The 27,082-nt window shown below is 48.4% G+C and overlaps 8 protein-coding genes across 8 annotated transcripts; 4 read left to right on the forward strand and 4 right to left on the reverse strand.

Annotated features, from left to right (window-relative positions):
• The first annotated feature begins 113 nt into the window (after window positions 1-113).
• Window positions 114-2,283, forward strand: F5B22DRAFT_175543 (Alpha/Beta hydrolase protein). Its single transcript, XM_047969363.1, has 2 exons — window positions 114-1,700; window positions 1,759-2,283. Exons 1-2 carry the CDS (start codon window positions 662-664, stop codon window positions 2,193-2,195), a joined length of 1,476 nt encoding a protein of 491 aa, XP_047836088.1. The 5' UTR covers window positions 114-661; the 3' UTR covers window positions 2,196-2,283.
• On the reverse strand, window positions 2,284-7,776 carry F5B22DRAFT_655845 (WD40-repeat-containing domain protein; the record flags this gene model as incomplete). Its single annotated transcript, XM_047979914.1, has 4 exons — window positions 2,284-3,243; window positions 3,301-4,810; window positions 4,874-6,874; window positions 6,970-7,776. The coding sequence occupies 4 exons, from the start codon at window positions 7,774-7,776 to the stop codon at window positions 2,372-2,374; spliced, it is 5,190 nt and encodes a 1,729-aa protein (XP_047836089.1). The 3' UTR covers window positions 2,284-2,371.
• Window positions 7,777-8,208: 432 nt separating this feature from the next.
• On the forward strand, window positions 8,209-10,108 carry F5B22DRAFT_587312 (uncharacterized protein). The gene has a single exon (XM_047973594.1). The coding sequence runs from the start codon at window positions 8,519-8,521 to the stop codon at window positions 10,037-10,039; it is 1,521 nt and encodes a 506-aa protein (XP_047836090.1). The 5' UTR covers window positions 8,209-8,518; the 3' UTR covers window positions 10,040-10,108.
• Window positions 10,109-10,610: 502 nt separating this feature from the next.
• Window positions 10,611-14,595, forward strand: F5B22DRAFT_655851 (uncharacterized protein). The gene is made up of 7 exons (XM_047979915.1): window positions 10,611-11,973; window positions 12,037-12,042; window positions 12,147-12,640; window positions 12,703-12,732; window positions 12,783-12,931; window positions 13,004-13,484; window positions 13,542-14,595. The coding sequence occupies exons 1-7, from the start codon at window positions 10,620-10,622 to the stop codon at window positions 14,088-14,090; spliced, it is 3,063 nt and encodes a 1,020-aa protein (XP_047836091.1). The 5' UTR covers window positions 10,611-10,619; the 3' UTR covers window positions 14,091-14,595.
• On the reverse strand, window positions 14,406-15,621 carry F5B22DRAFT_633150 (FAA hydrolase; the record flags this gene model as incomplete). The annotated part of the gene is made up of 4 exons (XM_047976801.1): window positions 14,406-14,497; window positions 14,695-14,749; window positions 14,836-15,004; window positions 15,071-15,621. The coding sequence occupies 4 exons, from the start codon at window positions 15,619-15,621 to the stop codon at window positions 14,406-14,408; spliced, it is 867 nt and encodes a 288-aa protein (XP_047836092.1).
• Window positions 15,622-22,051: 6,430 nt separating this feature from the next.
• F5B22DRAFT_587327 (uncharacterized protein) lies at window positions 22,052-23,332 on the forward strand. Its single transcript, XM_047973595.1, has one exon. It carries the CDS (start codon window positions 22,299-22,301, stop codon window positions 23,013-23,015), a length of 717 nt encoding a protein of 238 aa, XP_047836093.1. The 5' UTR covers window positions 22,052-22,298; the 3' UTR covers window positions 23,016-23,332.
• On the reverse strand, window positions 23,333-25,089 carry F5B22DRAFT_587328 (uncharacterized protein). Its single transcript, XM_047973596.1, has 3 exons — window positions 24,081-25,089; window positions 23,727-24,029; window positions 23,333-23,669 (listed from the first exon to the last, which is right to left on the reverse strand). The coding sequence occupies exons 1-3, from the start codon at window positions 24,915-24,917 to the stop codon at window positions 23,496-23,498; spliced, it is 1,314 nt and encodes a 437-aa protein (XP_047836094.1). The 5' UTR covers window positions 24,918-25,089; the 3' UTR covers window positions 23,333-23,495.
• A 90-nt stretch (window positions 25,090-25,179) lies between these two features.
• On the reverse strand, window positions 25,180-26,523 carry F5B22DRAFT_587332 (putative GNAT family acetyltransferase). The gene is made up of 2 exons (XM_047973597.1): window positions 25,795-26,523; window positions 25,180-25,729 (listed from the first exon to the last, which is right to left on the reverse strand). The coding sequence occupies exons 1-2, from the start codon at window positions 26,189-26,191 to the stop codon at window positions 25,323-25,325; spliced, it is 804 nt and encodes a 267-aa protein (XP_047836095.1). The 5' UTR covers window positions 26,192-26,523; the 3' UTR covers window positions 25,180-25,322.
• Window positions 26,524-27,082: the final 559 nt, after the last annotated feature.

Genomic DNA, 27,082 nt, shown 5'->3' on the forward strand with positions numbered 1-27,082 from the left:
TTCGGCATATTGCCTATTTGGGCGCTCTCCCCTGTTGGTGCTTGATACTCCTGCATACTGATGTAAACGCGAAGATGACTAAACCAACACGCCTTATAAAATGTTAGTTTTCTGTCAATTACAAGAAAATCTCCTGGTTATTGCTAAATGAGAAGCAGGTGTAGGAGGCGCCGATCAATACGTCGACGCGACCATAGAGCGAGGTAATGAGTATCAACAAAGAGACACACGCAACCAAACTGATCTCACGACTGCTTTGAACTATTGTTCACCACCTCATCATTTACAAACGAGAACCTCAATTACTGTCACGCGTTTCGAATACATGCGAAAGGCGGAAATATCGCGATGAATTTCAAAGGAGAGAGCCCTCACGCCCTGGGTCATGAGAGCTCAAAGCCACGTCGGCGTTTACCATTCGCGATGATTGGGGTGTCACTCATCTGCTTTGCCCTTTTCCGTATCTTCATATCGACGATGTCAATTACACCGGCATCAAGGAACGATCTCACGAAGTATCGGTATCCTGGTGAGAGTATAGAATGGGAGAGATGTGGACACCTCAAAAATGGGCGGCGACTCGAGGTTGGCATTTGCCGTAATATTCACAGTCCCTGTTGCTGATCGGTCGACTGTGTAGTGCAGCACTATCAGTGTACCAATGGACCAATTCAATCAGCATCACTTCAGGAATGAAACATTTACTATCCCGCTTATCCGTCTGCGTGGTCGCCATGCTAAGCAAAACATACTTCTCAATCCTGGGGGCCCGGGAGGCTCTGGTATCTGGTTCATTCATCGACTGGGAGAACAGCTAAGCACAATCATCGGTGAAGACTTGCACCTTGTCGCGTTTGATCCTCGGGGCGTCAATGGGAGCAGACCTTTCGCAGACTGTTACCCAGATGACGAGACACGGCATTCACTTGGGTCTGTGAGAGATCAGCGTGTGCTGGAAGATAGCGCAGAAGTCTACGCCTGGACTAAGAACTATGTTCGAGCATGCGCCGAGACTATGGGAGAACACGGCAAGCACCTCAACACGCCGCAGACCGCAGCCGACATGAACAGCATCATAGATGCGCTTGGCCAAGATGATATGATATACTGGGGGTTCAGCTATGGTACGATACTCGGACAGACGTATGCTGGGCTTTTCCCGGAGCGATCTCGACGAATCATCATTGACGGTGTCAATAATGTGTTTGACTGGTACGGCGGTCTCTTGGATACGGAGGATTTGGTCGACTCTGAAACTGTCTTTGATGGATTCTTGGACGAATGTATCAAGGCTCGAGAAGACTGCCCATTGGCGCGTTTCGGGCCATCAAAAGAAGCGCTTCGGGAGAGAATACTGTCCCTAGCCTCTGCCCTTCGTCAAGATCCATTGAATGTCTACGTCGATAATCGGCGATATGGTTTACTGGATGACAGGACACTTCTTTATGATGCTCATAATGCTATACCTGCGGCGCTGAAAAAGCCTGTAACATGGCCCACGCTGGCCGAGAACCTCGCCAAATGGCTTGACGGCAATGCTACTGATGCGTTCCTAGCGTACGGACTTGGAAAGCCGTGGCCGTCGGCTGGTGATGCGGAGCGCTTTGTCATGTTGAATGATGGCGCGTCAGGAGCCCGATATTGGCCTCAGGATCGACAGACTATGCTTGATTGGCTTGTCCCGTTCATCAACAGAAGCAGTAAGTGACTGACTTCCGCCGCTTGTGCTATCTCCTTTATTGATACCATCTATCTTAGTATTCGCTCCCACGGAACACGGGGTTTACTACGCAAAGCAGCAATGGCTGGTACCCAAAACACACAGCTACGTACCTTCGCATACTGTCCAGACAGCTCATCCCCTCTTGATTCTGACCATGACGTATGATCCTGTGTGTCCTCTGATCTCGGCCAGATCGGCACAGCGAGCGTTTCAAGGGAGCCAGATTGTCGAGGTCGAAGGATATGGGCACTGCTCTACCGCGATGCCTTCGGTTTGCTTAGCACGCCATGTGCGAGCCTATCTACAGAACGGGACGGTTCCAGCATTACACACGAAGTGTAAAGTTGATGGGACTTACTTTCCTCCGATTCAGGAACGCGTTAATATTGAAGAGATTGCTATCGAGCTTTTCGAAGAGGTTGAGGATCGAAGGATATTTACTGCACAAGTTGAACTAGCAAGGAATTGGTGAAAAGGTAATGTGTGACCACCAAGGGATAGCCAACCAAGAGCATTCACCCCTTTAATACATATTAAATGTCCGAATCAAGTACAAGAGTTATATTCAACTACCCAAGGCAAAACGTACTTATTCTTTAGTCACAACATTCAGATTAGACTCACCCTTTACCCCTATTTACCATCTATTCATTTCGATATCGTATCCGGATCAATCTTTTCAGAGAATCTAAAAAGCAGCACCTGTCCGGATTCACAGCCGATGACGACACTGTGACCCTGCACTCGGCAGGATGTTGGCCGGAACTCTACTGGCAGAAGGATCACCTGACGGTTGTTCCACATGATTCGCTTGCGGTCCTTGATGGCCACCGGAGCCCAAGGAGGCGGCATACTGTGAGATGGCGGTTGTGATTTTTCGTTGACACGCCCTCTCAGTGCCTCACCGATCCTGAATTTGCACGCGCCAAGCTCGCTCAACAGCACATCCGGATCGTCTTTATTAATCCGTATCGACGTAAATCCGCTTGCGTCTACCTCCAGGATGCAAGCCTTCGTTTCTGACGTATCGGGCTTCCAGACTGCTAGATCCCCACTGCTATTTATTGACAACACAGATGCGCCATCTGGAGAGAAGACTAGTCCAAGAGTACGTCGGCTCAATCGATCGTCCTTGAGATCCTTGTCGGGTTCAGGGTTAGGGTCATTTTTGTCCAAATCCCATATCATAACGTGGCCATCGTCGCCAGCCGAGGCTAGACGATGCCCGTCAGGCGAAAATGCCACGCTGAAGACCCAATCGGTATGCTTATTGAATTTCCTGAATTGAATGCCACCTGAACTCTTTGAAATATCCCAGAGTATCACTGACCTATCGTCGGATCCTGTTGCTACCAACTTCCCGTTTGGTGAAAAGGCCACTGCTCGGACCCAGTCTTGATGTCCGTGGAGGGAGTGAATTTTTCTGGCACACGTATCTCCAATGCTCCAGATGAAGGCGTTATTGGCCGACGAAGCCGATGCTGATATTAGCTGCGTACCATCGGGTGAGAACGCTAATGCTGTGATTCTGCCGTCGTGTGTATGCGCTGTCTTTTACTTGAAATGACCTGTCGTACCATCCCAGAGACATAGAACATAGTCATTGCTCGCTGAAGCGATTTTTGTGCCACAAGGGGAAATTTCCACGTATTTCACACGCTGCGTGTGTCCTGCGACCAGCAACCTGTTGCTCTGTTCCGAATGCGCAGCCTTGCCTACCTCTATTTTTGTTTTGGCTGCTTGCGTGTCCCAGATTCGTAAGTCGCCAGAGGTTGCTGCTGATGCTAGCAACATCCCCGTGGGAGCAAACACGACTGATAGGATTACCGAGCCGTCCCCGAGAAACTGTTGGAGCTTCGTTACTGCCCAACCGTAACGAGGGTCTCGTATCCAGATTCCAATAGTTTTATCTGATGAGCCCGTAGCTAAGGAAACGCCATCAGCGGAAAAGCTCACGCTGTTGACCCAGCTTTTGTGATGTAGAACTGCTAGCGATGTGCCATCTTCAACGTTCCAAATCCGTGCAGTAGAATCATGTGAACCCGACGCAAGGAATTTCCCATCCGGCGAAAAATCAAGCCCATCTATGTCTTCAGAGTGCCCATTTAGTTTTGCTTCTTCTGCATTCACTTTCGTACTCTCTCCTTCCGATACTTCGCCTAGCCGTGTTTGTCCACGTCCCGGAAGTCTGTGTTTGACGGTGCCTTTTACTGCATCCCATATGGTAATTTCTGAGCGAGCTGTTGAAGCGAGCAGGTCTCCATTTTGTGAGAAAGCCACGCGTCGTACGTTCTTTGACCCTGTGTCGTCATGCCAGATACTCCCCTTATGGCTAGAGATATCCCATACGATCAGCCCATCCCCGGTGGCAGCAGCCAGCCTACGCCCGTCGCGCGTAATAGAAATGCTCATGACCGTGAAGTCTGGTTGTGTTTCTTTGTTTTCGCTGTGAGCTCCAATCTCCTCGCAGTTATCGGATACCGGATCCTTCCTACCATCTTCACCCTCGTTTACATCCCCATTCTGTACATCATGGGGCTTGTTATGATGGTCTAAAACTGTTCGATCCATTCCCGTGCAAAGGTCCCAGATTCTAATGGTTCTGGCATCAGAACTAGCTAAGAGAGCGTGACCGTCGGGTCCTGAGTGTGAGATGACTACAGAGTAAACGTAGCCACCAAACCCCTCCAACACACTCTGCAGGTTGCCAGTTTCAACGTCCCAAAGCCGAACGCGCCGGTCATCGCATGCTGACGCGACTAGACTCCCGGTAGGTGAGAAGGCGCAAGCTCGCACATAGTCCGGATGGGACATGATGGAGTTGTCGCTAGAGGTAGCAACACCTGATCCAATGACGGGCCTGGCTTTCAGCCAGGGGTAGAACCTTGGCAGCAGCCTCATGGCGATTGAATCATCGATAGGGGAGAAGAGGAGGCTGTTTTTAGGTCTGATAATATCATCGCCATTTCTGCCGGAAACGTCCGAGGTCGCCTTCCACCGTTGGTGTGTTGTCAAAAACCTGCCAGCTTCCATAACCAGTCGATGAAAGTTGATGTCCCCTATGTTTGTAACGCCTAACCTCCGAGACTGCAGAACCATCACGAATGAAAGTTAGTCAATGGCCCTCAATGCATCCCAGAGTCTACTCACCTTGGTTGTCAGCGCCGAATCAAGTTTGGCTATCATTACCGTTGCCTCTTCTTGGAGATTTCGGGATTCGAGTACTTCCACCCACGCCACGAGATAGTCTTGCAGGACGCGAGTAGCCATATCTATAGCATCCGTATCATCGTTCTTCTCAGACAAATGCCTCATCCAGAATGTAGTCACATAATCTACTGGGTGTCTGGGATCAACAGAACCATTGACCGGTTTGGTATTATGCTCTCTGGAGGTGAAATTTCCAAGCAGGACTGAAAGACATCGTTTTGTCAATCTTGAAATCTCCCCTTTGCAAGCCTGTTTATTAAGCTCCTGTAGGATGGAATCTCGGGCAGCCAGGGAGGCAAAGCGGAGCTTTCGACCATTGGACACCTTATCTTCTTGTATCCAAAGAAACGGCATCAGGAGTTGGTTAACGAGTCTTTGGAGGTCTACCTCTAGAGGTAAGTCGATAATGGCCCTGAGTTCCGTGTCTAGTAGTGGACGATACGCTAGGGCAGTAGTGTATAGGGCATCCCTGCAATAGTCCCAATCATGCCACTTACGTTTACTCATCTTGTTCAGTCTGTTTTCAAACATGGAAACAACGGTCGATGTTTGTTTCGTTAATTCTTCCATGATCTCAGGGGCATTCCAAGGGGTGCGTGACATTTTCACGGTGTTGAGCGCTATAGATAACCACAGAAAATTCTTTGGAGCCGCCTGTGCCTTCGCAGTTAGGATTTCACGAAGATTCCCCGTGAAAGATGCCTCATCTGCAATCTCTGCAACCTTCGCAGCTACATAGTTAGATATAGCTTTGCGAATTTCATCCACTTCTGGGCCAGCTGTGAGGTGAAGTCGCATATTGGCTCCTGCGAGTCTAGGTTGTATGCTAGATCTCTCACTGCTATGAGATACTAGCCACCGTATCTTGTTTGAGACTTGCACCGTGGTAAAGATCAAAGTTAGAAAGTCATCAGATCTAGGTCCTTCGACAGCCTGCTGGGAATCTGTTCCATCTGGATTATCAATTCGAGTGTCCGAACCTATGTCTTCAATAGCGAGCAGCTGTTCAACTCCGTTCACAACAAGGTAGGTTGGTTGGAATAATGCGTCGTTTAACATTGAATACATGACATTTGTCATGGCGTAGAAGTCGTTTGGGTCTTTGAAAGCCTTTCTACCAGTCGTGGTATACTTTGAGGTTAGATGGTGCTTGAGAAGACTCTGTTTCTCAATGATTTGATCGATTAGGGTTCTCACGGCGGATGAAGCGTTTTCTTGCCACGATATGCTGCTATCATAGGAAAAATAGGCCATCTTGGTTGTCTTACCCGACCTCTCATCCTCAATCAGTCCATGTTGAATTGCCCTCAGAAGCCTCGTCTTGCCAGCACCATGGTCACTTTTTAACCATAGAACACGCTCATTGGATGTGGCATCGGGGGCAATGAATGTCTGGTACTGCTTCGTGCCACATACCCATCTGTACAAGATATCAGATTCCGAGCTCTTTCCAGGCTGTATGTTCACGTTTGGTTGCTCGACCACACCTATCCGACCTATATGAGATTCAATAGACCGTGTGGAATCAGGAATCGATCGAGTCTCAGACCTCTCATCTAGGGCCACCAATATATCCTTGGTTGATCGTGCGGTATTATCGACAACGGTTTGGGTGAACAATGTTTTGAACTCTTGCCCGTTGAAGCACATCAGAGCTTCTTCTCTTATTCGAATCTCGTCCTCATACTTCTTGAAGTCGATTTCAATGATCGATGCACTGGATGTCCATTGATGACACACAATGCCCATCTGGTAAGAGAGAATTACTTCGTAAAGATGGACTAGAGACTGTGCTAGAGGCTGGTGCTTAATTGACAGCTCTTCCACGTTGTCCCGTTGGAGCAGGAATTTTGGTAAATCTATATACCACTCCATTTTCGTAAGGATAGCGACGGCTCCCGAACGACCAGGTTGGGGTAGAATGCTTGGATGTAGTAGGCTCTGCAGCGTAGAATTCGGTCAGCTTACTAGTTTGAGGATCTGAAGACACAGGCGTATGAAGAAAATGAAATTGGAATCAAGAAATTGAAACGTACTTCTAGGTTAAGGCAAGAAGCCACCCATGCGAGGGAAGCATACTGTGATTTTCGCACTGCTGCTGCGAGCTTGTCTCTGAGATGGCCGGTCTCATACTCGCCAACCCCAACCCCACTGCCGTTCATATCCTGACCAGGGCTATCTTCGGTCTCTTCACCACGTTCGACACCACTTCCAACGCTTTGGCACGCCTTCTTTAGGAAGACATGGAGGCAGTTATCCATTAGCGTCTGGATTTCATGGTGATCGGTCTGGGTAGCTAAATGGCCATTGGAGGCTACACCTGAAGGCTGATGAGAGATGAGGTGGCCGCCGTTCGTGGTGTAACCAAATACGGCCTGCTCGTACCAAGATAGTAAGTCCTGGTTCTTCGCCGAGATACTGTTATATGCGGCATTCCAAAGCAACGGAACATGTACATCTAAACCCAAGGATGCCGTCGAAATCGGTGTGGGTTTATCTCTGGGCACGTCTTGCGTATTATCAAAATTCACCTCACTGGTCATGTTAGAGCTTTCTGATAATTTTTGCGTTCTTGTCGGTATAGAAGAGGCCGCACCCGCTAATAAGGGCGGAGCGGTCTGTTGTAGGCCATATCTTTCGATTTTGTCGCTGGAACCCCTCGCATCGCGGCTATCGGAGTTGAGACTCGTCTCAGGAAGAATGTTGCCACTTTTCGCCGATTCTCTAGGGGGGTTGAATAATGATAATACGCCAGCATCTCTAGACGTTGGTGCTTTCGGCGGATGCTCCTTCTGAACACGCTTGCTAAGAGCTGACTTCACTGACTCAATAAATTTGACCATGATAAGTTTGGAGCGAAGCAGAAGGTAGGATGCAATGATGTTACTACTATGCAGGAATCCGCGACAGTTGTTTCATGCCATTGCTAATACGCATCAAGAGAAAGACATATGAGCAACAACAAGGAGGGACCACTGACCAGGTTGCACAGGCCGGCGCTTGTATGTTTGCTGTGCTGCTGCAGAGCTACCCAAAACGCAATATGCATACATAGGCGGACGCGCCACGATGACATGGAAGTACGTCAAAGGTACATAGTCAAGCACCCAGGACCTATGGTGCTGGCGTGCTACACGTATCCTACCTCCTAGGTAGGTAAGTTCTGGTCACAGGCACATGATTGTACGTACATGGGTACTGTCTCCATATGTCATATTTTGTGACACCTACCACCGTGAATCACTAATTGTGTCTGCATATTTCCACGATGGTCGAGTCACTGTTCGCTGGCCTGCTACGACTGCTGCTTTTAGCACCTGGAGTCAGTCGAGCAATCGGGAGACTTCCGCTACAGTCCCGTAATAATAATGGAAAATGTGACGACCCCCATTTCTGAGACCGAATCAAAAAAGTCATGTTTTGAGAGCACCAGGATAAATGTAACGGTTCTCTGAGAAAGATGAAGTCTTGGGGAGAGAGCTGCTTTTTCCGTCGATATATTGTGTCCTACTTGATTGATTGACTCTAAAACACGGATTACCTTCTCACTGAGTGTTGGATAGCATCTTGGCTTGTCCCAGCACGATGACTCCTCTGGAGGATCGAAGCTTTCATGAAAATGACATCAACCCCCTCGATTATTTCGATGAAGACGCTATATATAATGATGGCAATATTGATGATTCGAAGCCAAGTCATAGCGGCGTTACCGTTGTAGACCTTTATAAACGAAAAAACGAAGACGGCGCCGTCAAAAGCTATTGCATCGAGGGCGACGGCTCTGGTTCAATCGTCTATGCTAAGGAAAAGTCTAACTACTCCCTGACGGTCGAACGTCTTGTGTGGGTGGATGGTTACAACATAGCCACTGAGAAGAGGGCGATGACGCTTGTGGTGTTGAAGTTGGCATTCCAGACAAGCAGAAGCGGGATCGATCGTAAGATCAGTTTTGCTGAGGCAGAACTGAGGTTTCAATCCGACGAGAAAAATTCCCCAGGCCCAGAGGTCGTGGCCTGGGGTCCATTCCGCCGCCCGCAGACGTGGAATGCCTCAATAGCGGAGGTCAAGACCAGTTCTACAGCCGACTTGACGATTGAGGCAGGGTGGGCCGGGCAAGGGGTCTCAGGGGGAGTGGGGCGAGGAACGGAGAGGTCGTTGAACCAGATCGGCTATGACAAGGGCACGTCGATCGCGCTATTCAGTCGGTCCCAGAAAAAGAATGGTGTGCGGTGGACGCTGCAGGAGAACGTGATACATCAGGAAGGCATCACGCCCGAGATACGCGTGGCTGTTCTCGTCTCAAGGAACAGCTTGTCACAACCGTACAGGGCAACATTCCGTCTTGGGGTGCATACTAGCACTGCACATGCATGGGCGGACAAAGGTCGGACCTTCTTAGGTATTCCCAGAGAAAGGGAGGTTCGATGGCGCGTGCCGGAACCAGGCAGCAGCGATGGCTACTATGGCGAGGGTTTTGACATTGCCGGATCTATTGACCCCGATAATCTTATGAGACTGGTTGACCCCAATGACAGAAGTATTCTGAACGCTCGCTGGCTGAATCCATGGGATCGCTTCGAGATTCCCAAGCCAGAGGCCATATTGGAGCACCAATCAAACGCAGAAGAAGCTGTCTGTGAGGCTACAAACGAAAATCTAGTCGATCACCCCCCGGAATTGCCACGACCAGACGTTGTACCACCTATCACTGCGACCCATCCAGGTGCAGGCCTGGCCGTGCCCTCGTCTAGCTTGAGCGATGAAGGCTATAATAGGCTCGTTTCGCTAGAAGCGCGGGCCGCATCAACTGAAGCGCGACTTGCAGCCCAGGAAGCCCTCATCGTCAAGCTGCAGCGAGACCTGACCGGGATGCAACAGGCCCTTTCTGTGAGTTGGGCTTCAAGGGGATTAGGCTCAGCGAGTGCTATTCATGTCGGTCTGTTAGCAGTGGTGGTGTGGGCTAAAAGTTGGATCACCAGGTGGCCTCGTGCCGAAGTGACAGCCAAGACTACCAAGACCCTATCGGATGAGGTTGCGGGACAACAAGCTCTTCAGAATGAATGCAGTGACGGGGATCCTCGTATAGGTACTACCTATGTAGAATAAATGCCTGGATAGCTAAGCCTCGTGATAGCCGGAGGACTTCAGGCACGAACACAAGAGAGAGAAAAATCAAGCATAGGTAGTCAGAAGTAGGTAGTAGGGAGTGACTAGTTGAACAGATTACTACCTATACTGTGCTCCAGGACCTCGTGTAACCCCGGACGTATTGTTGTTTCACAAACCTGTGCATTCACTCCCGCGGTTCCACCGGATGTGTTGCCTGGTCAAGCACCTCATATTGATGCCTCGTGAGCTTGATACATGATACCACCACTATGACGTACACTCCAAACACAATGTCCACGAGACTCCAATGTGCGAAGCAGACTGGCGATTTCTAGGCAGGCCTACTTCCGGTTGTTATAATGAAATGCGATGGACTAAATGAAACATCTCACCTTGAACTACGGTAGTCTGCCGTCTGAGGCATCGCAACACCCTTCGATCCTAGATTATACCCATCTGAACTGAACACCCTTATCTCTTTTCGATATTCACTCTAATCTAGCGACGGACAGCTCAATCACACAATCATTTCAATCTTCGTTTCACAGCCGTGCGACCCACAACCTCTTCCCCCACAATGGGCAGCGGCACAGCAAGAAGTCCTTCATCTCGAAATCCTATCATTACGTATGAAGGGATGAAAGGGAAGGCCCTCGGAAAGCCAGAACAGGACACATATGACAAGCTTGTCGAAGAAGTAAAACAAAACAACCAAGGCGACAACGGGCTTGAGTGTCTCGTGGACAGATTGTTGGAGAGGATAGTTACTATTCTAAAAACGCAAACAGATAATCAAAGCATCGAATTCTTCCTGAAACAACTGGAGACACAAGAAACGATTGATGATTGTGTACTCTGGCTCCTTCTCGTCAAATGTGTCAATATTCAGAGGGGGAAGTCTAGTGAGAGGGAGGTCCGCATAAGCCTCAGCAAGATAATCCTAGGGCTGAAACCTTATTTGGCGTTCATAACCCTTAATGGGGAGGCTGATGATGTAATGAGAACCGCTGCTGCCTACAAGAAGTGCATAGACTCAAAAAGGCACTCAGAGTACGAGACCCCCGATATACCTTTCAACCTTGCTGCCCAGGAAGACAACTATAAGGTGGTTGCATTCATGATATCGACTGGTGAAAAGTTCTATAAACATCAGTCGGATGAAGATAAACCGGGTAACTGCACATCAGGTGGCAGAAACAGCCGGGCCTGGGCATGGCCGAAGATTTTACAGCGAAGAAATCCGTATTATCGTGCGCTTGAGCTTGCTGCGAGACCTAGCAAAGGATCCCTAGAAACGCTAGAGAAACTTCTCGAGGTGGAAGGCATCGCATTGATTGATAATGATCCAGGGAATCCGGATCCAACGTTCGAGTACGCCATTAGAGAGGGCAGGCTTGGTGTTGTCGAGATGTTCCTTAAAAAACGAAAACTCGCTGAGATCTTTGCTACAGGCAAGAATATCAACCTGGCGTTTGAAAAGCTCAAAGGATCATCTGAGAAATTTCGGAGCGATCGGCTGATGATTGCTCAAAAGCTGCTTGAAAAAGTCGAAAAGCAGGATGTGATCACCCGCATGATCATGAAAGAGATAATAACCGCGGGTGCAAAAGAAGTTTGGGAAGCCATAAAAGAGCCCATGCTAAAGAATGACTTGAAAGCATGCCTTCTCCACATGGCGGTGAATTACCAAAATCGCGAGTTTGTGAAAACATTCTTGAATAAGTACCCAGACTCAGTGAATCAAAAACAAGCCATAGAGGACGGCGGTACGTTGGAATACCCTCTTTGGTATAATAATCATTTGCCCGGGAGCGATGGATCCAAGGCTGGCGATACGACCAAAGGAGAAATACGCGCTTTATTGGTCAACAAGATGATTCGCGAGGTTTCCGAGATAGAGAGGTTGACGCAGATCTTTTTCGACTCCGACGGTAAGTTGACCATCATTCACGCCCATCGCGTCTTCGAGTCACCTTGCTAACATTCTTTTTAAGAACCAGGTAGGTCACATGCCCATACGGAACCACTTTGTGCTGTCCTTGCTATTTGATCTGGCATATCTTACGTAGTTAGTTGAAACGGATAGTACTAATGCTTTAGACAGTTGCTGATCTCTGCTTTGATCCTTGTGGAATTAACTCTGCAAGCTACAGAGTATCCGAGTTCATAGATTCCTTGATATGGCAAAGCCGAAACCAGAAACTCCTCTCATACGAACAGACATTACGATATGCTGAGTTCCCTCCCCTCGATATGATGGCCAACGAGCGAGAATCATTTACCGAGAGTAGTCACCTTAAACAAGAACATGATGAGGTGTTTAAGATCCTCGAATGGCTCAGTGGAAAAGGGGTCAAAACAATCATCAAACTCAAGGTACCGGATCGTTTAGTCAACCCTCACGATGATATAAGGATGGGCAGAGAAGTGAACCGTTTCGAGGTTGAAATTCTTGACTGGAGGGTGCTCGACCTTTCCATATCCAGCCTAGAAGAGGAAACGAAAACGCGGTTAAAAGAGCTTCACCTGTATTCGAGTGGCAACCGAGCTGCGATTAGCCACTGGTTTGGCAGTGAAGGCATTCGCCTATTAACAAATGTGAGTCGTCTTGGCTTTAAACCTAGGATTGGCTTTTTGAAACTTACAACATCCCATAATAGCTCGACACGGTCGAAATTAAGATTGTTCAGGTACGTCTGCTTTCAATTCTTATTTGTGGTTATGTTAATGATCAATCCAGGAGACGTGTACTTTGAAGCGCTTTAGTGCACTGAAGACAGAGATTCGTGAAAAGTTCAAGCAGCTTCCGAATACCCAAAACCATTTAATACCGCGAATCGAATTAGTTCGTTGGTATCCTACGCAAGAACTCGCAGATTTAAGTGAGATGTATGTTTATACCTAATAGTCCAGGAACACAAGTTACATTGTGTATGTCACTAATCATGATGGTTATAAAAGTGCGCGTCGCGTGGCACCAAAGCTAGCTCAACGGCTGCAAAAGCTCGGAAATATCGTCGGACGGAAAAGGGACGAAAAGGACTCCAAGTTCCGGCCCACGAAAGTAGCCATTCTCGACAACGGAATTCTAAGCATCTCGCCTATCTCACACCAATATACAGAAGAGGGAGATTCCGGGCGGCAAGGTGAGAAGGTGACCATCGAGGGTGGAAGAAGCGATCATGGTGACGCCGCTGGTGCTCAGACGGATGCCCAAAATACCAGAGACCAGCACGACGATGATCGAAGTCTCTGGAAGCGCATCAAGGAAGGCCGCTCCTTCGTGGATGGAGATTCAAGACTCAGCCCCTGGCTCTTCGCGTCCAATCCACATGGAACCCAGATGGCCAACTTAATTTGTGCCATCGACCCCTTTTGTGAGCTCTACGTGGCAAGGGTGGCCGAAGATGCGAGGGGGATCACGGCCAACCGAGTCGCACAGGTATGGTCCTATGTACTGGTTGCCTATCAGCCCGTAACTAACAATGTGATGTAAAAGGCCCTCACCTGGGCTAGAAAGAAAGAAGTCGACGTCATTTCAATGAGTTTTACGATCACCGCTGATCCCGATAAAGCGGTATCCACGCAAATAGAAGAAGCTAGCAAGGCAGGCATTATCATGACCTGCAGCGCGCACGACGAGGGATCGAGGACCTCGACGGCGATCCCAGCAAAGTATTCGGCAGAAGATAGGTCACTTATCCGCTTAGCGGCTAGTGATGAGTACGGCAAGATTCTCCGAGAGACCGATAAGAATAACTACGATTACCTTATACCCGGCCAAGACGTGGCCGCCGGTGTAATCCCGTTCCTCAAATCGGAGGATACCATTACGGGGAGCTCGGTGTCCACGGCAATCGCTGCCGGACTTTCCTCGCTAATCCTTACGTGCGATCGTGCGAAAGACCCTTGCATGGGATATAGAGACGGCACCCAAGACGGCAGCCGTTATCGCCAGGTCAAGAAGTACCTGAATACCATGACGACCGAGGCAAATCCCCAGTTTTTACATCTGGACAATTTTGACAAAACCGGTTTACTCGCATAGAGGGTCTAGATCAAGACGAAAGAGCAGACCATGTGTTGTGTCAGGAACGGTAAAGTGGTAACAAAAGGAGGAGGAGGAGTGCTATGTAGCTAGAAGGAATCTGAACTACCTCAGTCCTATCCTTCTCTAAGAAGATCAGATGTCATCAATAGTTGATTGGATGTTAGCCGATCGATTATTCATGAACGTAGAAATGTCCATTCAGTGTTGCACTTGGGTAGATTCGACAAATGATATTGGAATTAGGAAGGCAGAGATAAGTAATCCTGACTGTGACCGCCTAGGTAGATGACGATTCAATGTTCATGACATTTCTCATGATTCTGGTACAATTGTGTTTGTCACGGACCCAATACCGTCAATTTCTAGCTTAACCACATCACCTGGTCGTACCTGGAATGCCGTATCTGCGATCTATTAGTATGTTATCCATGTTGGAGTATCGTGGCGAACCCGTCTAACACGGACGCACTAGGGGTATGGGTATAAAGGTGGAGCAGGTTACGTACTATATATCGTCAGTCGTCCAAGCCGTTGAGTGTGTCTGGGAAAGGTGTCTGATGTACTTACCATTCAATGCCAGCGCCCGATGGAAAAGTGCCACTTCCAAAGAACTCACCTGGATACAAACGAGTACTTTTCGATACGTGCGATAGAGCCTAGAATCAATTCCGTCAGCATAGGACGAGAATAAACATGTAGGCTCCTGGCCCTGTTGTACCAAGCCAATAATGAGTTTACTAACCTGTCCTACCGAGAACTGCCATTTATCAATCTTGGGTTCCTTCACGACTACATCATTAACGATGATGCGACCGGAGAGGTGATCAATGTGAGGCAGGACATCATCAGCCGAAACGACAGTCGACGAGATACTGTTGGCGAATGCCTTGCTGTGTTGTGGACCGAACCCGCTGTAAAAGGCGACGCCGCCCTAGAGGTTAGTGTCACATCAGGCGGATCATCACATGTTCTCATACCTCGACATCTCTGCCATTTGTACGTTCCGGACAGAGAAATCATTGAAAACGCAGAAGCCGGCAATGGCAGATGTTGCCTCTTTAGGCGACGCGTTGTAGAGGGGTTTGCCAAGAAGGATTCCAAGCTCCAGTTCAACATCTAGGTATTCACAGTAGCTTGGGTATGTGATGGAAGCGCCGTCTGAATAAAATGCCAAGTGATTGGATTGATAGAAGATAGGCTGCTTATACCAGAGAGCATGAGGCTTGAAGAAGGGGAAATCAGCTCCGGTGATCGTAGAAAACAGGTTGCCTAGTTTATTCGCCAGCGGAGAGTAGAGGCTTGTCATGCCCACTGCGGCGCCATAGTAGTGACGTTCGAAAAGCATGAAGTCGCGGTATGAGCGAGGCTGGAATGGTAGATTACGTTTGTCAGCGTCGGCAGCGTCGGGAGGATTCTCCTCAAGTACTCGACGAAGGATAGTAGCGACGCCGCTCGTCTGTGTCACTGATCCGTCGTCATTGCCATCGCCGGCCTGAACCACATTGCCTCTCACTCTTCGGAACCTCATTTCGTCGAAGCACGTGTCTTACACCGTAGTGATTTGGCGATTGATGAAGGTGAATACCTAGGTATGGTCAGCTATGCGACCAATGATGCGACCAACAGTTGTCGTAGTTATGGGTTAGGGTAGTTACAGGGGATCAGTTTAGAGGTTAGCGTATGTCTCGGGTAGATCCAGGTGTTCGACAACCACTAATTCCACTGTAACAGGGTGCCTATCCTTGGTAGTGCATCATGCTCCCGCTCCCCTCCCACAACTTAACATTCAATCCTTCAACTTTAGTACGACAAGTACGATTCCCATCATGACTCACTGCTCGTGCTATGACAAGTCAGACAAACTAGGAGTGGCTATTTACGTTGTCAGTGTAGTTCCTGACAGGCTCAACGCGAATCCCAGTACGCTCATTGCGGGATCTACACGTCAGCAATCAATGGCACAGGACATGAGACGACATGCCACCGACTGCGACCATTACTCAAGCTGTCGGCATTGTTGCGAAATTGATGAACCGCGCGAAGAAGACATAATGATACCTTGAGATGAAGACACAGCCATCACCGCTTGCCTGTGAGTACACACTTTGAACCCAAGACCAAAAGGGCGTTGGGACAAACCCTTGGTCGCCCTCTGCAATCCGGGGCATTAGATTGATCTCTGTCCCTTAACGCCATGCCCTCGACCTGAGAAGTAGATGTAAAGTTCACTGGGTACGTTATCTGGGAAACGTTATCCGACATACCCCATCTGTCAGATGCTGTCGAAAGTCTTCCCGATTCACAGCGCCATGGCTTCCAAGTCCAATTAGTCGAAATCGAAAACTTCCGAAGATGGTATGATACCGTGGGTACGCACTTCTAGGATACGGCCTACGTTGTAGTCCTTTACTGTGCTGTCGTTGTTCAGGACCGCTTGAAGCACCACTAAGACCAATCCATCAATTTAGAGTTGAATCATCAAGTTGAACTATGGGCAATGATTTCAATCAGTTATTCCGAACCCTTACTGCCCTCAGTGGATGACCTTGACTATGCAACTGGACTGCCTAAACCCTTAAGGCTTATCAAGATGTCAGGTACGTCATATTCATGCAAAACCATCGCTAATGGCTGATGGAACACAGCTCTGTTATCATAAGGGCATCCGTTCCCTGCTGTCAACAATCTAAGCCTCTTCTGCCTACGTTCCGTGCTGCTTCCCACTCGCAACAACACCACAACCACCGTCACCCTATCTGACAACGAGGATAACGGCGAGCAGTGTGTCTGCAGCCATGTGAGGGCGAAGATCCCTGGTCAATTCCCGATCAACGTCCTCGGACTCAAACCGTATAAAGAATCGACAGTCTGGGGACTAGGCCGCTAACCACATCGCCTTCGCTGATTTGTCGACCTCGTACCGGGCGCGCAGAACATATTTGAACTGGATTGTCAGTTCGTACTGGCTTCGCCTCTTGTGCTGACTTCAAATCACTCCACAAGCCCAGCAAGATGTCCTAAGACCTCGTCGAAATTTAAACTCATCCGGACGAAAGCCTGATCGATTAACGCTCAGACTTGACGAACCCTCCGATGACGAGTCGCTGTTGCGCAAGCGATAAGACCGTCGTCCTCGCTTGTGTTGGCTATTCAATCGAGCCACAAACAACGACCGGACACTCTCACCTGCCAGTTATCGCAAGACGATATGTCTCACAAGACTTGTGAGCTTGTAAGTAGTTTCATACTGGTTTCGCATACGTATTATTGCTGATTCACTGTATAGCTGCGCCAGCTACATTGCCCTCTTGGCTGCGTTAGTTGTACCTCGATATTCTTCTTCGCAAATCAAGGGCGCAATGGTCTGTGGGTTTGAATGAACAGCTAATCACCCCGCCTAGATTGAAAGCAATACTCTCAAGTAGACCTTCGCGTGTCCAAGTCCCCCCCAACCTGTCACAGTGCCATATAGTGAGTGTAGGCGTGCAGGGACTCGACCTGATAACGTCGTTTCTAACTTTTGCATGGACCGCGTAGCAGTTTAGCAATACGCTCCTATTCTGTTCCGTGACACATTCAGCATCTATCCAACCCATAAGCGACTGGGTAGGTCCCTTCATTACCAGGCATTACATCTTCATTCCTGATAAGTAAACCCCTCCGACTGTGCCGTTCAAAATTACTCGGCTCACTGAGCTGTTGGGGTGATCTTTTTGTGTGTCCAAGCCCCAAAGCGACACTGAGGGTTAATATATTGGTCAGCAGGCACCCTCGAGAACAGCCGAAGTGACTTCACGGCACTGCTTGGACCTAGTGGTCTTCCGCCTGGTACTGCAGAGAGGCTCGCGAGAATGTAACCTAACCAATTGTCAGCCTCTTTTCACCTCATTCTCACCACCATTTTCAACATGGCACCCAGAAAGAATAGGAAAGATACTGCCCCAGCTAGCAAGGGGAAGAAACCAGCCCATGATGCACCCCAGGGCAAAGGAAAGGGTGTCAATCAGCCTCAGTTCAAGCCAGCATCCAAAACCCCTCATAATATGCGCGACTCCAAGAAAACATCTGAGCCGTAATTGAGTCCGATTCGGATACGGACAACGAGCGTGATGACGATCAGCCGGTCGAGGGCAATTTGCCTGATCCTGTCGACGATTCCGATCACGATTCTGACGATTCCCATGGCGAAGGCGGTTCTGGTGTGGTTGAGCCATGCCATCAAGACGATGATGGTCATGGCCCCGAGGGTGGCAATGACTCTAAGGGTGGTAACCCACAAACGAAAAGAACGGAAACAGGCGGTCAAGACCAAAATCGCCGATATACATTATATCTAGTTCTGGGATTTGGATCTAGGTGTTGTCACGATGTCGCCGTGTCGACGTACGCAACTACAAGAAGACCATAAGCGTCATAGGCTTGCTAGTCAAGAATCTCGTCAAAATGATACTTAGGCTAGGCAGACAGAACAGACCTCAGATCAGTCTACCGCATTGCTCTTCCTAGGTATGTCTCTACGTTGCGAGATGATACTCGAAAGATTACTATACATGTTCCATATCGCCCGTCGGCACAGAGCACGCTGATACAGCACCGACAGATGAGGGCGGTAACCCCTAACCAGAAAATCGCAAGTGTGTTGAGGACCAGGGGCGCAAAATCACCATTTGGTACTCGCGTCGCATCACTGGCCGCCTTCACTCATACTTTCTTCATATTCGTCTCACACCATTTTCGCCACAATCATGCCTCCGAAAACGAAGACCGCTGTTGTCGCACGTCGCAAGAAACCGGGTCCCCCAAAACCTAAAACCACCGCTGCCAAAGATGGCCGCAGTCTGCGCGTGGGCGCAATAAACCCTCTGCCCACAAACGAGCATGATTCGGATGGGGGTAACGATTGAAATGAGCCCGGCGAAGTTGAGGAGCAGCCCGACGTATCCCACCTATCGATCCAAATGATTCTCATAACGATGACGGTGTCAGAATCAGATGTATTCTACGCTCTACTATTGAGTATCGCAGGAAACAAGGCCGAAACTAATAGTCATCGAATTCGATGATGTCTGACAACCCTATACGATCATACAAACCGTCATTTCCCTTCATGGTAGCCTCCATTTCCTCAAGAATGGCAACGCTAATGCTAGCCCCAGTCAATGACCCGACCATGTACGCCGCACGGATGGCACTTGACTCAGTTCTGGTCACAGATCAAGATGGCTGCCAACTCCAAAAGAAACAAATCAGGCTGACCAGGCTGGACTGGATATTGCTGAAAGTCAGAACCTAACAAGCCGCTGCGTCCACTCTACGAACGTTCATCAGAAAAGGTATCCCTAATAGACATCCATGATTCAAGGCCAACGGGAACAAACAGAATTCAGCAGCTAAACAATGAATTGTGCTTGATATAAATGAGTCTGAGTATAAGACCGATATCTGTGTTACCAGCTTTTACCCAACACTTTGTATCAGCCCTGAGATACATAGTTAGACTCAGAACTAGGATGGGTTCCAGGCACAAACTGATTGCCAATTCTAACGCTCAACAGCTCAATAAAGGACAATATTGGCTGATCCCGGTCAGTGATGAGAGAGCATATCGTCTTCCATCCAAGAATTATCTCAGCTGGGGTAAGATCACCGTATACCACGAGGCTTCGGGCGTTCAATTGAGCCACGGCGCGTGGATAAGGTCTTCATGGCCTGCAGAGGCAGCCCATTCCGCAGCTGATTTCACAGCAACCGAACACAAATCTGAACGTTTACGTGAGACCGAGGGAGAGACTGGAACATTACGCCGGTAAATAGAACTCTGAACCCCAGTCATGATCGTCTTCAAGCTATCTAAGCCCCGGAAAGTCCGTGTCACAACCACGTATGTATCTCTCAGCTATTTGATTCTCCCTTGATATTGTTTGCTTGAAGCAACCTCGGATGCTTGGAATTGCACTTCAACCATTCCTAGGGAGAGCTCAAAACTATTCTCAATCCGTTCTGTTTGCTATAACACGAGCATCATCAGATTACCAGTCCCTGTCCATGAAGACCACGCAGCGAGACAAACCTTCCTTTACGCGATATCGAGAAATGGAATGGTATGCTGTCCAACCTTGGAAGCAGGCTGCCGTCAATATATCGACAAACACGAGAGGAATGCGAAAATCATGGTGTTGCCACGATGTATATAAAAAGACGACGCACGTCGCTGCGAACTACATCAATCGCCCAAGCAAGAGAACATCACTGCATCCAAGAACCCATCTCAAAGCAAAATAGCCTTTTGCAATGCCTATTGACGTTGTAACACCAGAAACACGATGCTACATCCATTCCGTGTTTTCCGTCGAAGTTAAGTTAACTAGCGACAACATAACGACTTGGAATGAAGGTCACAAAGTGACGATCGAGATATTCGAGATTCGTCCCGACGGAACGGCACAACCGGCAAATAGAAATGAGCGCTATAAATTCCAGCCTGTCAATAATAGAAACCACGAGATGGTGCGGAATAGAGCGTGGCTCGAGGGCCTAACAGCGTATAAGACGTATAGGTTCAGGGCAACCCTACTCAACGCTGGTGGCGATGTACTTATGGAGGGGTGGAGTTACAATATCACTCCAATACCATATGGCGAGGACTTAACGAATGCGGTCTAACCTAGCTCTTGTAAGTAAACATTGAGAAATCCTACTATTCGCATATTGACCTGGACTCTAGGGACGAGGTTGACACTTCTTGCTCCTAGCTTCACTCTGTTGCGGTATATGGGTTCTATACTGCTTTGGATATGGGGGTTGACTACCGAGGTTTGATATCATGGCATCGGTAATGGATTAATAACTGGACTGAAGATTTGGGACTAGGGACTCTGCAGGAAACCTGGAAGATGAGCTCAATGGATATCATTTCAATCGTGTCGTTAATGATATCAGCGTTGAGCTTCAAAAGCGGGGAAATTATATCACTGCGTCGACAGGACTGTGCTGTAAGTTTAGGGTGATGTGAAGTGTTGAGCGGCAGGTTTGACAGAGAGTTTAACGGAGTTCAAGGACGACGACAAGATCCCCGTGTTGCACCATTTGCGATTCCTCAGCTAGGTCACAACATACACGATCTCTTAAAATCCAGCTGTGGTAATTGGCGCTCAATAATGCTAATTAAGAACGAAAGCCGGTAATGATCTATTGAGTAGACTAAGTAGATGGAGTTAAAGTGAGACGGTCTAGACCCGGGGTAGGGATGTGGGACTGATTCAAGTTGCGGAACGAATGTCGCAAGAGGCGAAACAAAAGTTGCAATTTACAACTAACTCCCTGATGAAATGCAAAAGTCAACGCTAATGCCACTTTGGCACTATCGCAATATTTCAGCACTCCCCACGTCTAGTGATCCTTACTTCGGTAATTCGGATGTGACTCCGATGCACGCGTCATGAATGGTGACCAAAGATAAAGATATATCGATCAGAATTATGACATGGTTCACAACTTTTTCATCGACAAGGAAAACTCACACGTCAATCTTCACGAGTTCCGCTATATTGCAAGCAGCAACACGACGTTATTGACGACGCGGAAACCTCGACAGTGGTCAGGACACTCACTTGGTCTCAATGAAGACTTGGTTTGGATCGAGTCTAATGGTTTCAGAGCATACAACATGACGAGTGGCAATATCAAATTTGAATGGCATGCAGAATATCATGCAAGCTTGGCAGAAAGCAAGATGGCTCCTGCCTACTTCATCTGACCCGAGGGTCCTAAAGAACGAGTGCCTTTCCCCAACTTTACCCAAGGCCGTCCCTGGGATCCATGGCACATCGACTCTATAGATCAGAACAGCGATGGAACTACCTGGTCTCATTTCGTCATCTAGACGCCATCATGCTTATTGCTGGAGATGACGGAAGGGTGCTTTGGAGACTAGGTGGCAAGCATAGCGACTACATTATGGAAGACGAACTACACTTCTCACGCCAGCACCGTGCTCGCTACATCACTCACAGTCGGGAGCGCGACGTCATCAGTTTCTTAGACAATGCGTCTGATGAACAAGACAAAGACTTCCAGAAGCCTACCCATAAACACAGTCGCGGATTGGCTGTTGAACTACTTCGTCCTAAAGGACAGCCACAGCGAGCTCGAATTCTCAAACAGTACAAACGACCTGATAGACGGCTTGCTGATAGGCGTGGATCTATGCGTCTACCCAACAACAATGTATTGATGACATGGACAGATGCTGGTTATCTCTCGGAGCATACCGACGATGACAAAGTTCTGATGGAAGCCCGGTTCTTGAATGAGACCCGACTTGCCACTTATCGAGTCTACAAGTCCACGAACTGGGTAGGTACGCCGAAGCAACCCCCTGACATCAAGGCCATCGGTTATGGTATAGGTGCAAATAGTATGACGGCCATCTATGTTTCGTGGAACGGTGCTACGGAGCATAATATAAAATTATTCTCTGGAGACAAGTTTATCGGCCAGACCAATAGAACCGGATTCGAGACGGTGTTTGTGACTGACTTCCATGCCATAACGGTTCGTGCTGCGGCGTACGATGTCAATGGGAAGTTTCTAGGAAGATCAAATGATGTTCCGGTTGAATACGCGAATGGTTGGGTACCCGAGCCAACCGATTTACTACATACAGAGCCTTTGCAACTCTCTGAAGACGTGGGGAACATGATTCCAGGACCTTTCGATCAATCAGCACCCATTGACGACGTTGGATTACCGGACATTCAGATACCACCAGTGAACGCTATACAGCCAAGTGACCCTGCGTCTGGGGTAGGAAACAAGATAGCAGACCTCCCAACACCTACAGTCCAGTATACGAAGCCCACAACACCTAATCAGATGCCTACCATGTCTCCCACATCTGTTAGATCTGAAAAGTGGATATAATTATCCGACAGAAGTCGTGATCAATCAACCCATTGAAACGAATAACGGTAACGACAATGTCCCTGCAATGGCCGTTGCTTCAGAGACTAGTTCACTCTACATCACCATCCTAGGAATCTCTTGTGCTATAGGGTATTTCGTGATTCTAAAAATTATCTATAGATAGGCTAGGGGTCTTATGGCCTCACAATTTGGCTATTCGGGGGGATATGCCAAGATTCCTGCATGAAACCGTCGACACACTTTGCATCAGATATCATAACCACAGTCACGTGGATGATGATACAGAAACTTCATTTCATGAATATAGAGGCGGATAGATTCTAATAAGCATGGGAACGGCGTTTAGGGTATTTGGATGTTAATGTACTACTATCTATATCTTATAATTGAATCATACTGTACAGCATCGGCCATTCGTTTCATATCGTTCACGATGATATGAGGTGTAAGAATAGGCTCGCCTGTACAGCGTCTTTTCTATACACTCTCTTTAATCGTAGAACTATCCGCGACCGCGTCCATGTACGGATCTTCAAACGGCTTCTGTCCCATCCTTGACCAACACATTGCCGACATCAACGCCTCGTCTGTTTCTGTCCCAGGAAACAAGAGCTCTGATTTTCCATCGCCATAGTGTGTTACCGACCGAGTCTACTAGCCCTGTTAGCTTCACTGTCCCGAGAGACCAAGGCGAGTATAGACACGTACCAGACCTAGCGTCAATTTAATCACCCCATCAGACCAGTTATTCTCGTACTTGTGTCGTGGTTTACCGCCTGTTGCGACCGACAATATGTTTTCCGCCACAATAGACGCCTGTCGCATTGCCGAGCGGGCATTCGGGTTTGGTGTTTTAGTGTCGGCAACATCTCCGCAAGCATAGACATTGGGCAATTTGTCATCGGCGAGTTGCAAGGTAGGTTTCACTCTGAGGTGACCAGAAGGTGAGATGGAAGTAGGCGACAATTGAGAGACGATTCCTGATGAAGGCTTTTGACCTGTGCAATCTAGCTATTACAACTCAGCATATCATGGGAAAAGGCGGGATTGAAGAGTACTTACAACAAGATCGCATTGAATCTCACGACCTGACTTGAGAAGAATCGTGCCTGACCCGGGTACGGTCTGTACAAGTCTATCTTGCAAGATAACTTCCACACCTAGAGATTGGAGACCTTCTAGCGCCGTCTTTTGCAGTCCCTGGCCAAATCGGTTCATAACCGCTGCTCGAGAATGGACAAGAATAATCTTCTTGTTAGGATAAAGATTCTGGGCATCCGTAGCAATTTCAACACCAGCAGCGCCACCTCCCACTACCACGACAGTGTTGGCAGCCTTGATTTTCTGCTGCATGTTGCGCATAAGCTCCATGCCTTGTCTCTTGTCGGTAGCATTCACTCTGGATGGTAGACCTGTCTCAACCCCAGAGCCTGTCGCGATAACCAACATGTCGTAGGGGATGATCTCGCCACTCTCTTTCAATTGCACGCTGCTCTCCGTGACCCCAATCACTCGATCCCTCGCCCATCGCAAGACGCCAGCTGGCTGATCGTGAACATTACCGCCGTAAGGGATGAATGCTTTGTGTTCATGTCCTTCAACCACACATAAGCGTGGAAGAACCCATGAAAACTGGAAATGTGTGTTGGGCTCAATGACAATAACCTTGTATGGGCTATTGGGAGGTAGGCAGGACGTCAATAGTTGAGCGACACGATTCCCTGCGAATGAAGCCCCGACAATGACGATGTTGCGATCCCGGGACAAGGGCGCAGGTGGACCGAACCAACGTACTCGACGACGAACCCAGGCCGTCCTAGCTGCACGTCCGAGCTCTTCGTAGATAATGTTTAGCACATAAGCGGCGAGCTTCAAGTACAATGCCGTTTTTTCCAACATTGTGTTCACAGGACGTCAATCCGAAAGTTCGCTCTACAATGGAAGGCAAAGAGAACAATTTCGGGCGGAAATGCCGCCTACTCGAATAAAATAAAGGTCAGAGTCTTCAGGTACCATCGTCAGCTCAGCGCTCGTTCTAGACTACCAAATTCTTGGCAGGGTAAACTACCCATGTTCATAAGCATGTCACGTATCCTTAAGCGCTGAATCCATCGCGGCGCTATCCACCTCACACTAAAGTAGCCTTATGCAGAGATACATGTGCAAAAAAAAAAAAAATCTTATCTGATTGATTAGATCTACTAGGAGATTGTATTATAACGCAAACCCCACCCGACTCGTCCTGCAATACTGTTCTCGGGTCTTATTATCAGCGCATTAGCTCTACTGTACATGTATGTACACTTAGGGACTAATCTCGGCCGATCGAGTCTCGCTTAATTCCACCACTTTGGTCACGATTTGCTGCTTAGCTTTCTCGGCCTGTCCTCCAACATAGGACACTTCCCGTGTGCCGAACTTCGGATATCCTGTGCTTCTCCACTCTTCGAATGATATGCCCGCTTTGGACGGCATCCTGACCATCAATGGCACTTGGATGTCCTTCTCGGTGCCCAGTACCTCGGCTTTGTGCACTACGGTTTCCGACAATAGTTCAAAGCCCACCTTCTTATACAGGTTGACTACCGAAGGCGAAGACTCGAAATATACCGGGAGGTTGATCTTCTCGCCAAGTTCCAAAACCCACTCACAAAGAGCTGCCGCGGCTTTACGGCCCTGATGCTTGGGGTCGACAGCCATCACGTGGCAGTCTAAATCCCTCGCGTTGTTAGTATGTCCAGCTCTCTGGGAACCGAGCGATGGTTGTGGAACTGACATATGTGGGGTTGGGCGCCAAAAAGCTTCTCTCGCATTGCCCAGAGTGGGTTCAGGATCTTTTCAGCTCGCTCTCGCTGTTCGCCCTCGAGCCAGGGGGCACCATGATTCTCCCGCTCTTCTGGGGTTCTCGGCTTCACCAGAATATCCCCCAGACCCATACCGACGATCTCGGCCGTATCGGTGTCGACGACCTTCATGGTATACTGGTAATCGCAACCATGCCACCATTGTAATGTGCCTGCTGCGTGTGCTTCTTTGAATTGTTCATCGATGGTCTGAGGGAAGAGGATCTTGAGAATAATGCTTCCCATCTCATCATTTTCGAATGCTGAGAAATACGTCTCGTATATGCGCCGTATGTCTGGGATCAGTGCTGGAAGAACGATTAAAACCATGGTGACGATTTTGAAGTAATGAACTGCGTTGGAAGGGTGAGCTTGCACTTCTGCGTTGTAGGACACTCAAAGCGTCAAATGGCAGACTTTAAATACTTTTTGAGTCTTCACAGGCCTCCAACGGCGGGCATGTTCCGCATAGCGAGAAATCTACGATGTTAAAAGTTGGCAACGCTACCCAGTGACTCGTTTGAACCTAGAGGTGTACTATTCCCGACCGTCTGTTTCTATAGGCCAGCCTTTTAACATAAAGTCTAGAGTTCGTCTACAGCTTAGATAGACCTAGTATCGCCTGTTATAGAGAGCAAGGATACCTTGCTGCAAGTTTTTTTGACTTGCTAAGCCTGGACTAGATCTAGGAAGTTATTACTTGAACCCCTCGTGTCGGAACCGCCTTCGTGCAATTTCTCCATGCCTCTCCCAGACTCTCTGTACATGCAAGTACTGGAACCGGTTCTAGCACCCCTGTGGCCACTAAGGCTCCACCACGCCAGGTTTATCAGATCATTAGATCAACAAATCATCAGATAATTGTTCTTGGCATCTGATAAAGTACCTTGGCGCTTATCCCTTTTTAGTCCTCGTCTCTCATGGCCGAAAAGTTGAATCCCCCACTCACACAGGTCAAGTGAAAACGTCCAGGATCTAGACAGCGATAGTTCATTCTTTTTACTTTACATTCTTCGCTGACTATGTATATGTTATGGTACAATCGAATTTACCTCAGGACCATGTTGGGACAACGCTGACGCTCATAATGTTGAATTTAAGCTCTGCGAACGTCCAACTCGATGTCCTACGTTGGAAGTTGACATTAAATCAAGACGGACGTGGTCTTAGCTTGTTGAAATCACCTAAAGCCGCTCTCGCTCCTCGGCCTTTTTCATTCCC

This window comes from Xylaria bambusicola (assembly GCF_022495145.1).
Source record: "Xylaria bambusicola strain CBS 139988 unplaced genomic scaffold F5B22scaffold_2, whole genome shotgun sequence".
Taxonomy (NCBI): domain Eukaryota; kingdom Fungi; phylum Ascomycota; class Sordariomycetes; order Xylariales; family Xylariaceae; genus Xylaria; species Xylaria bambusicola.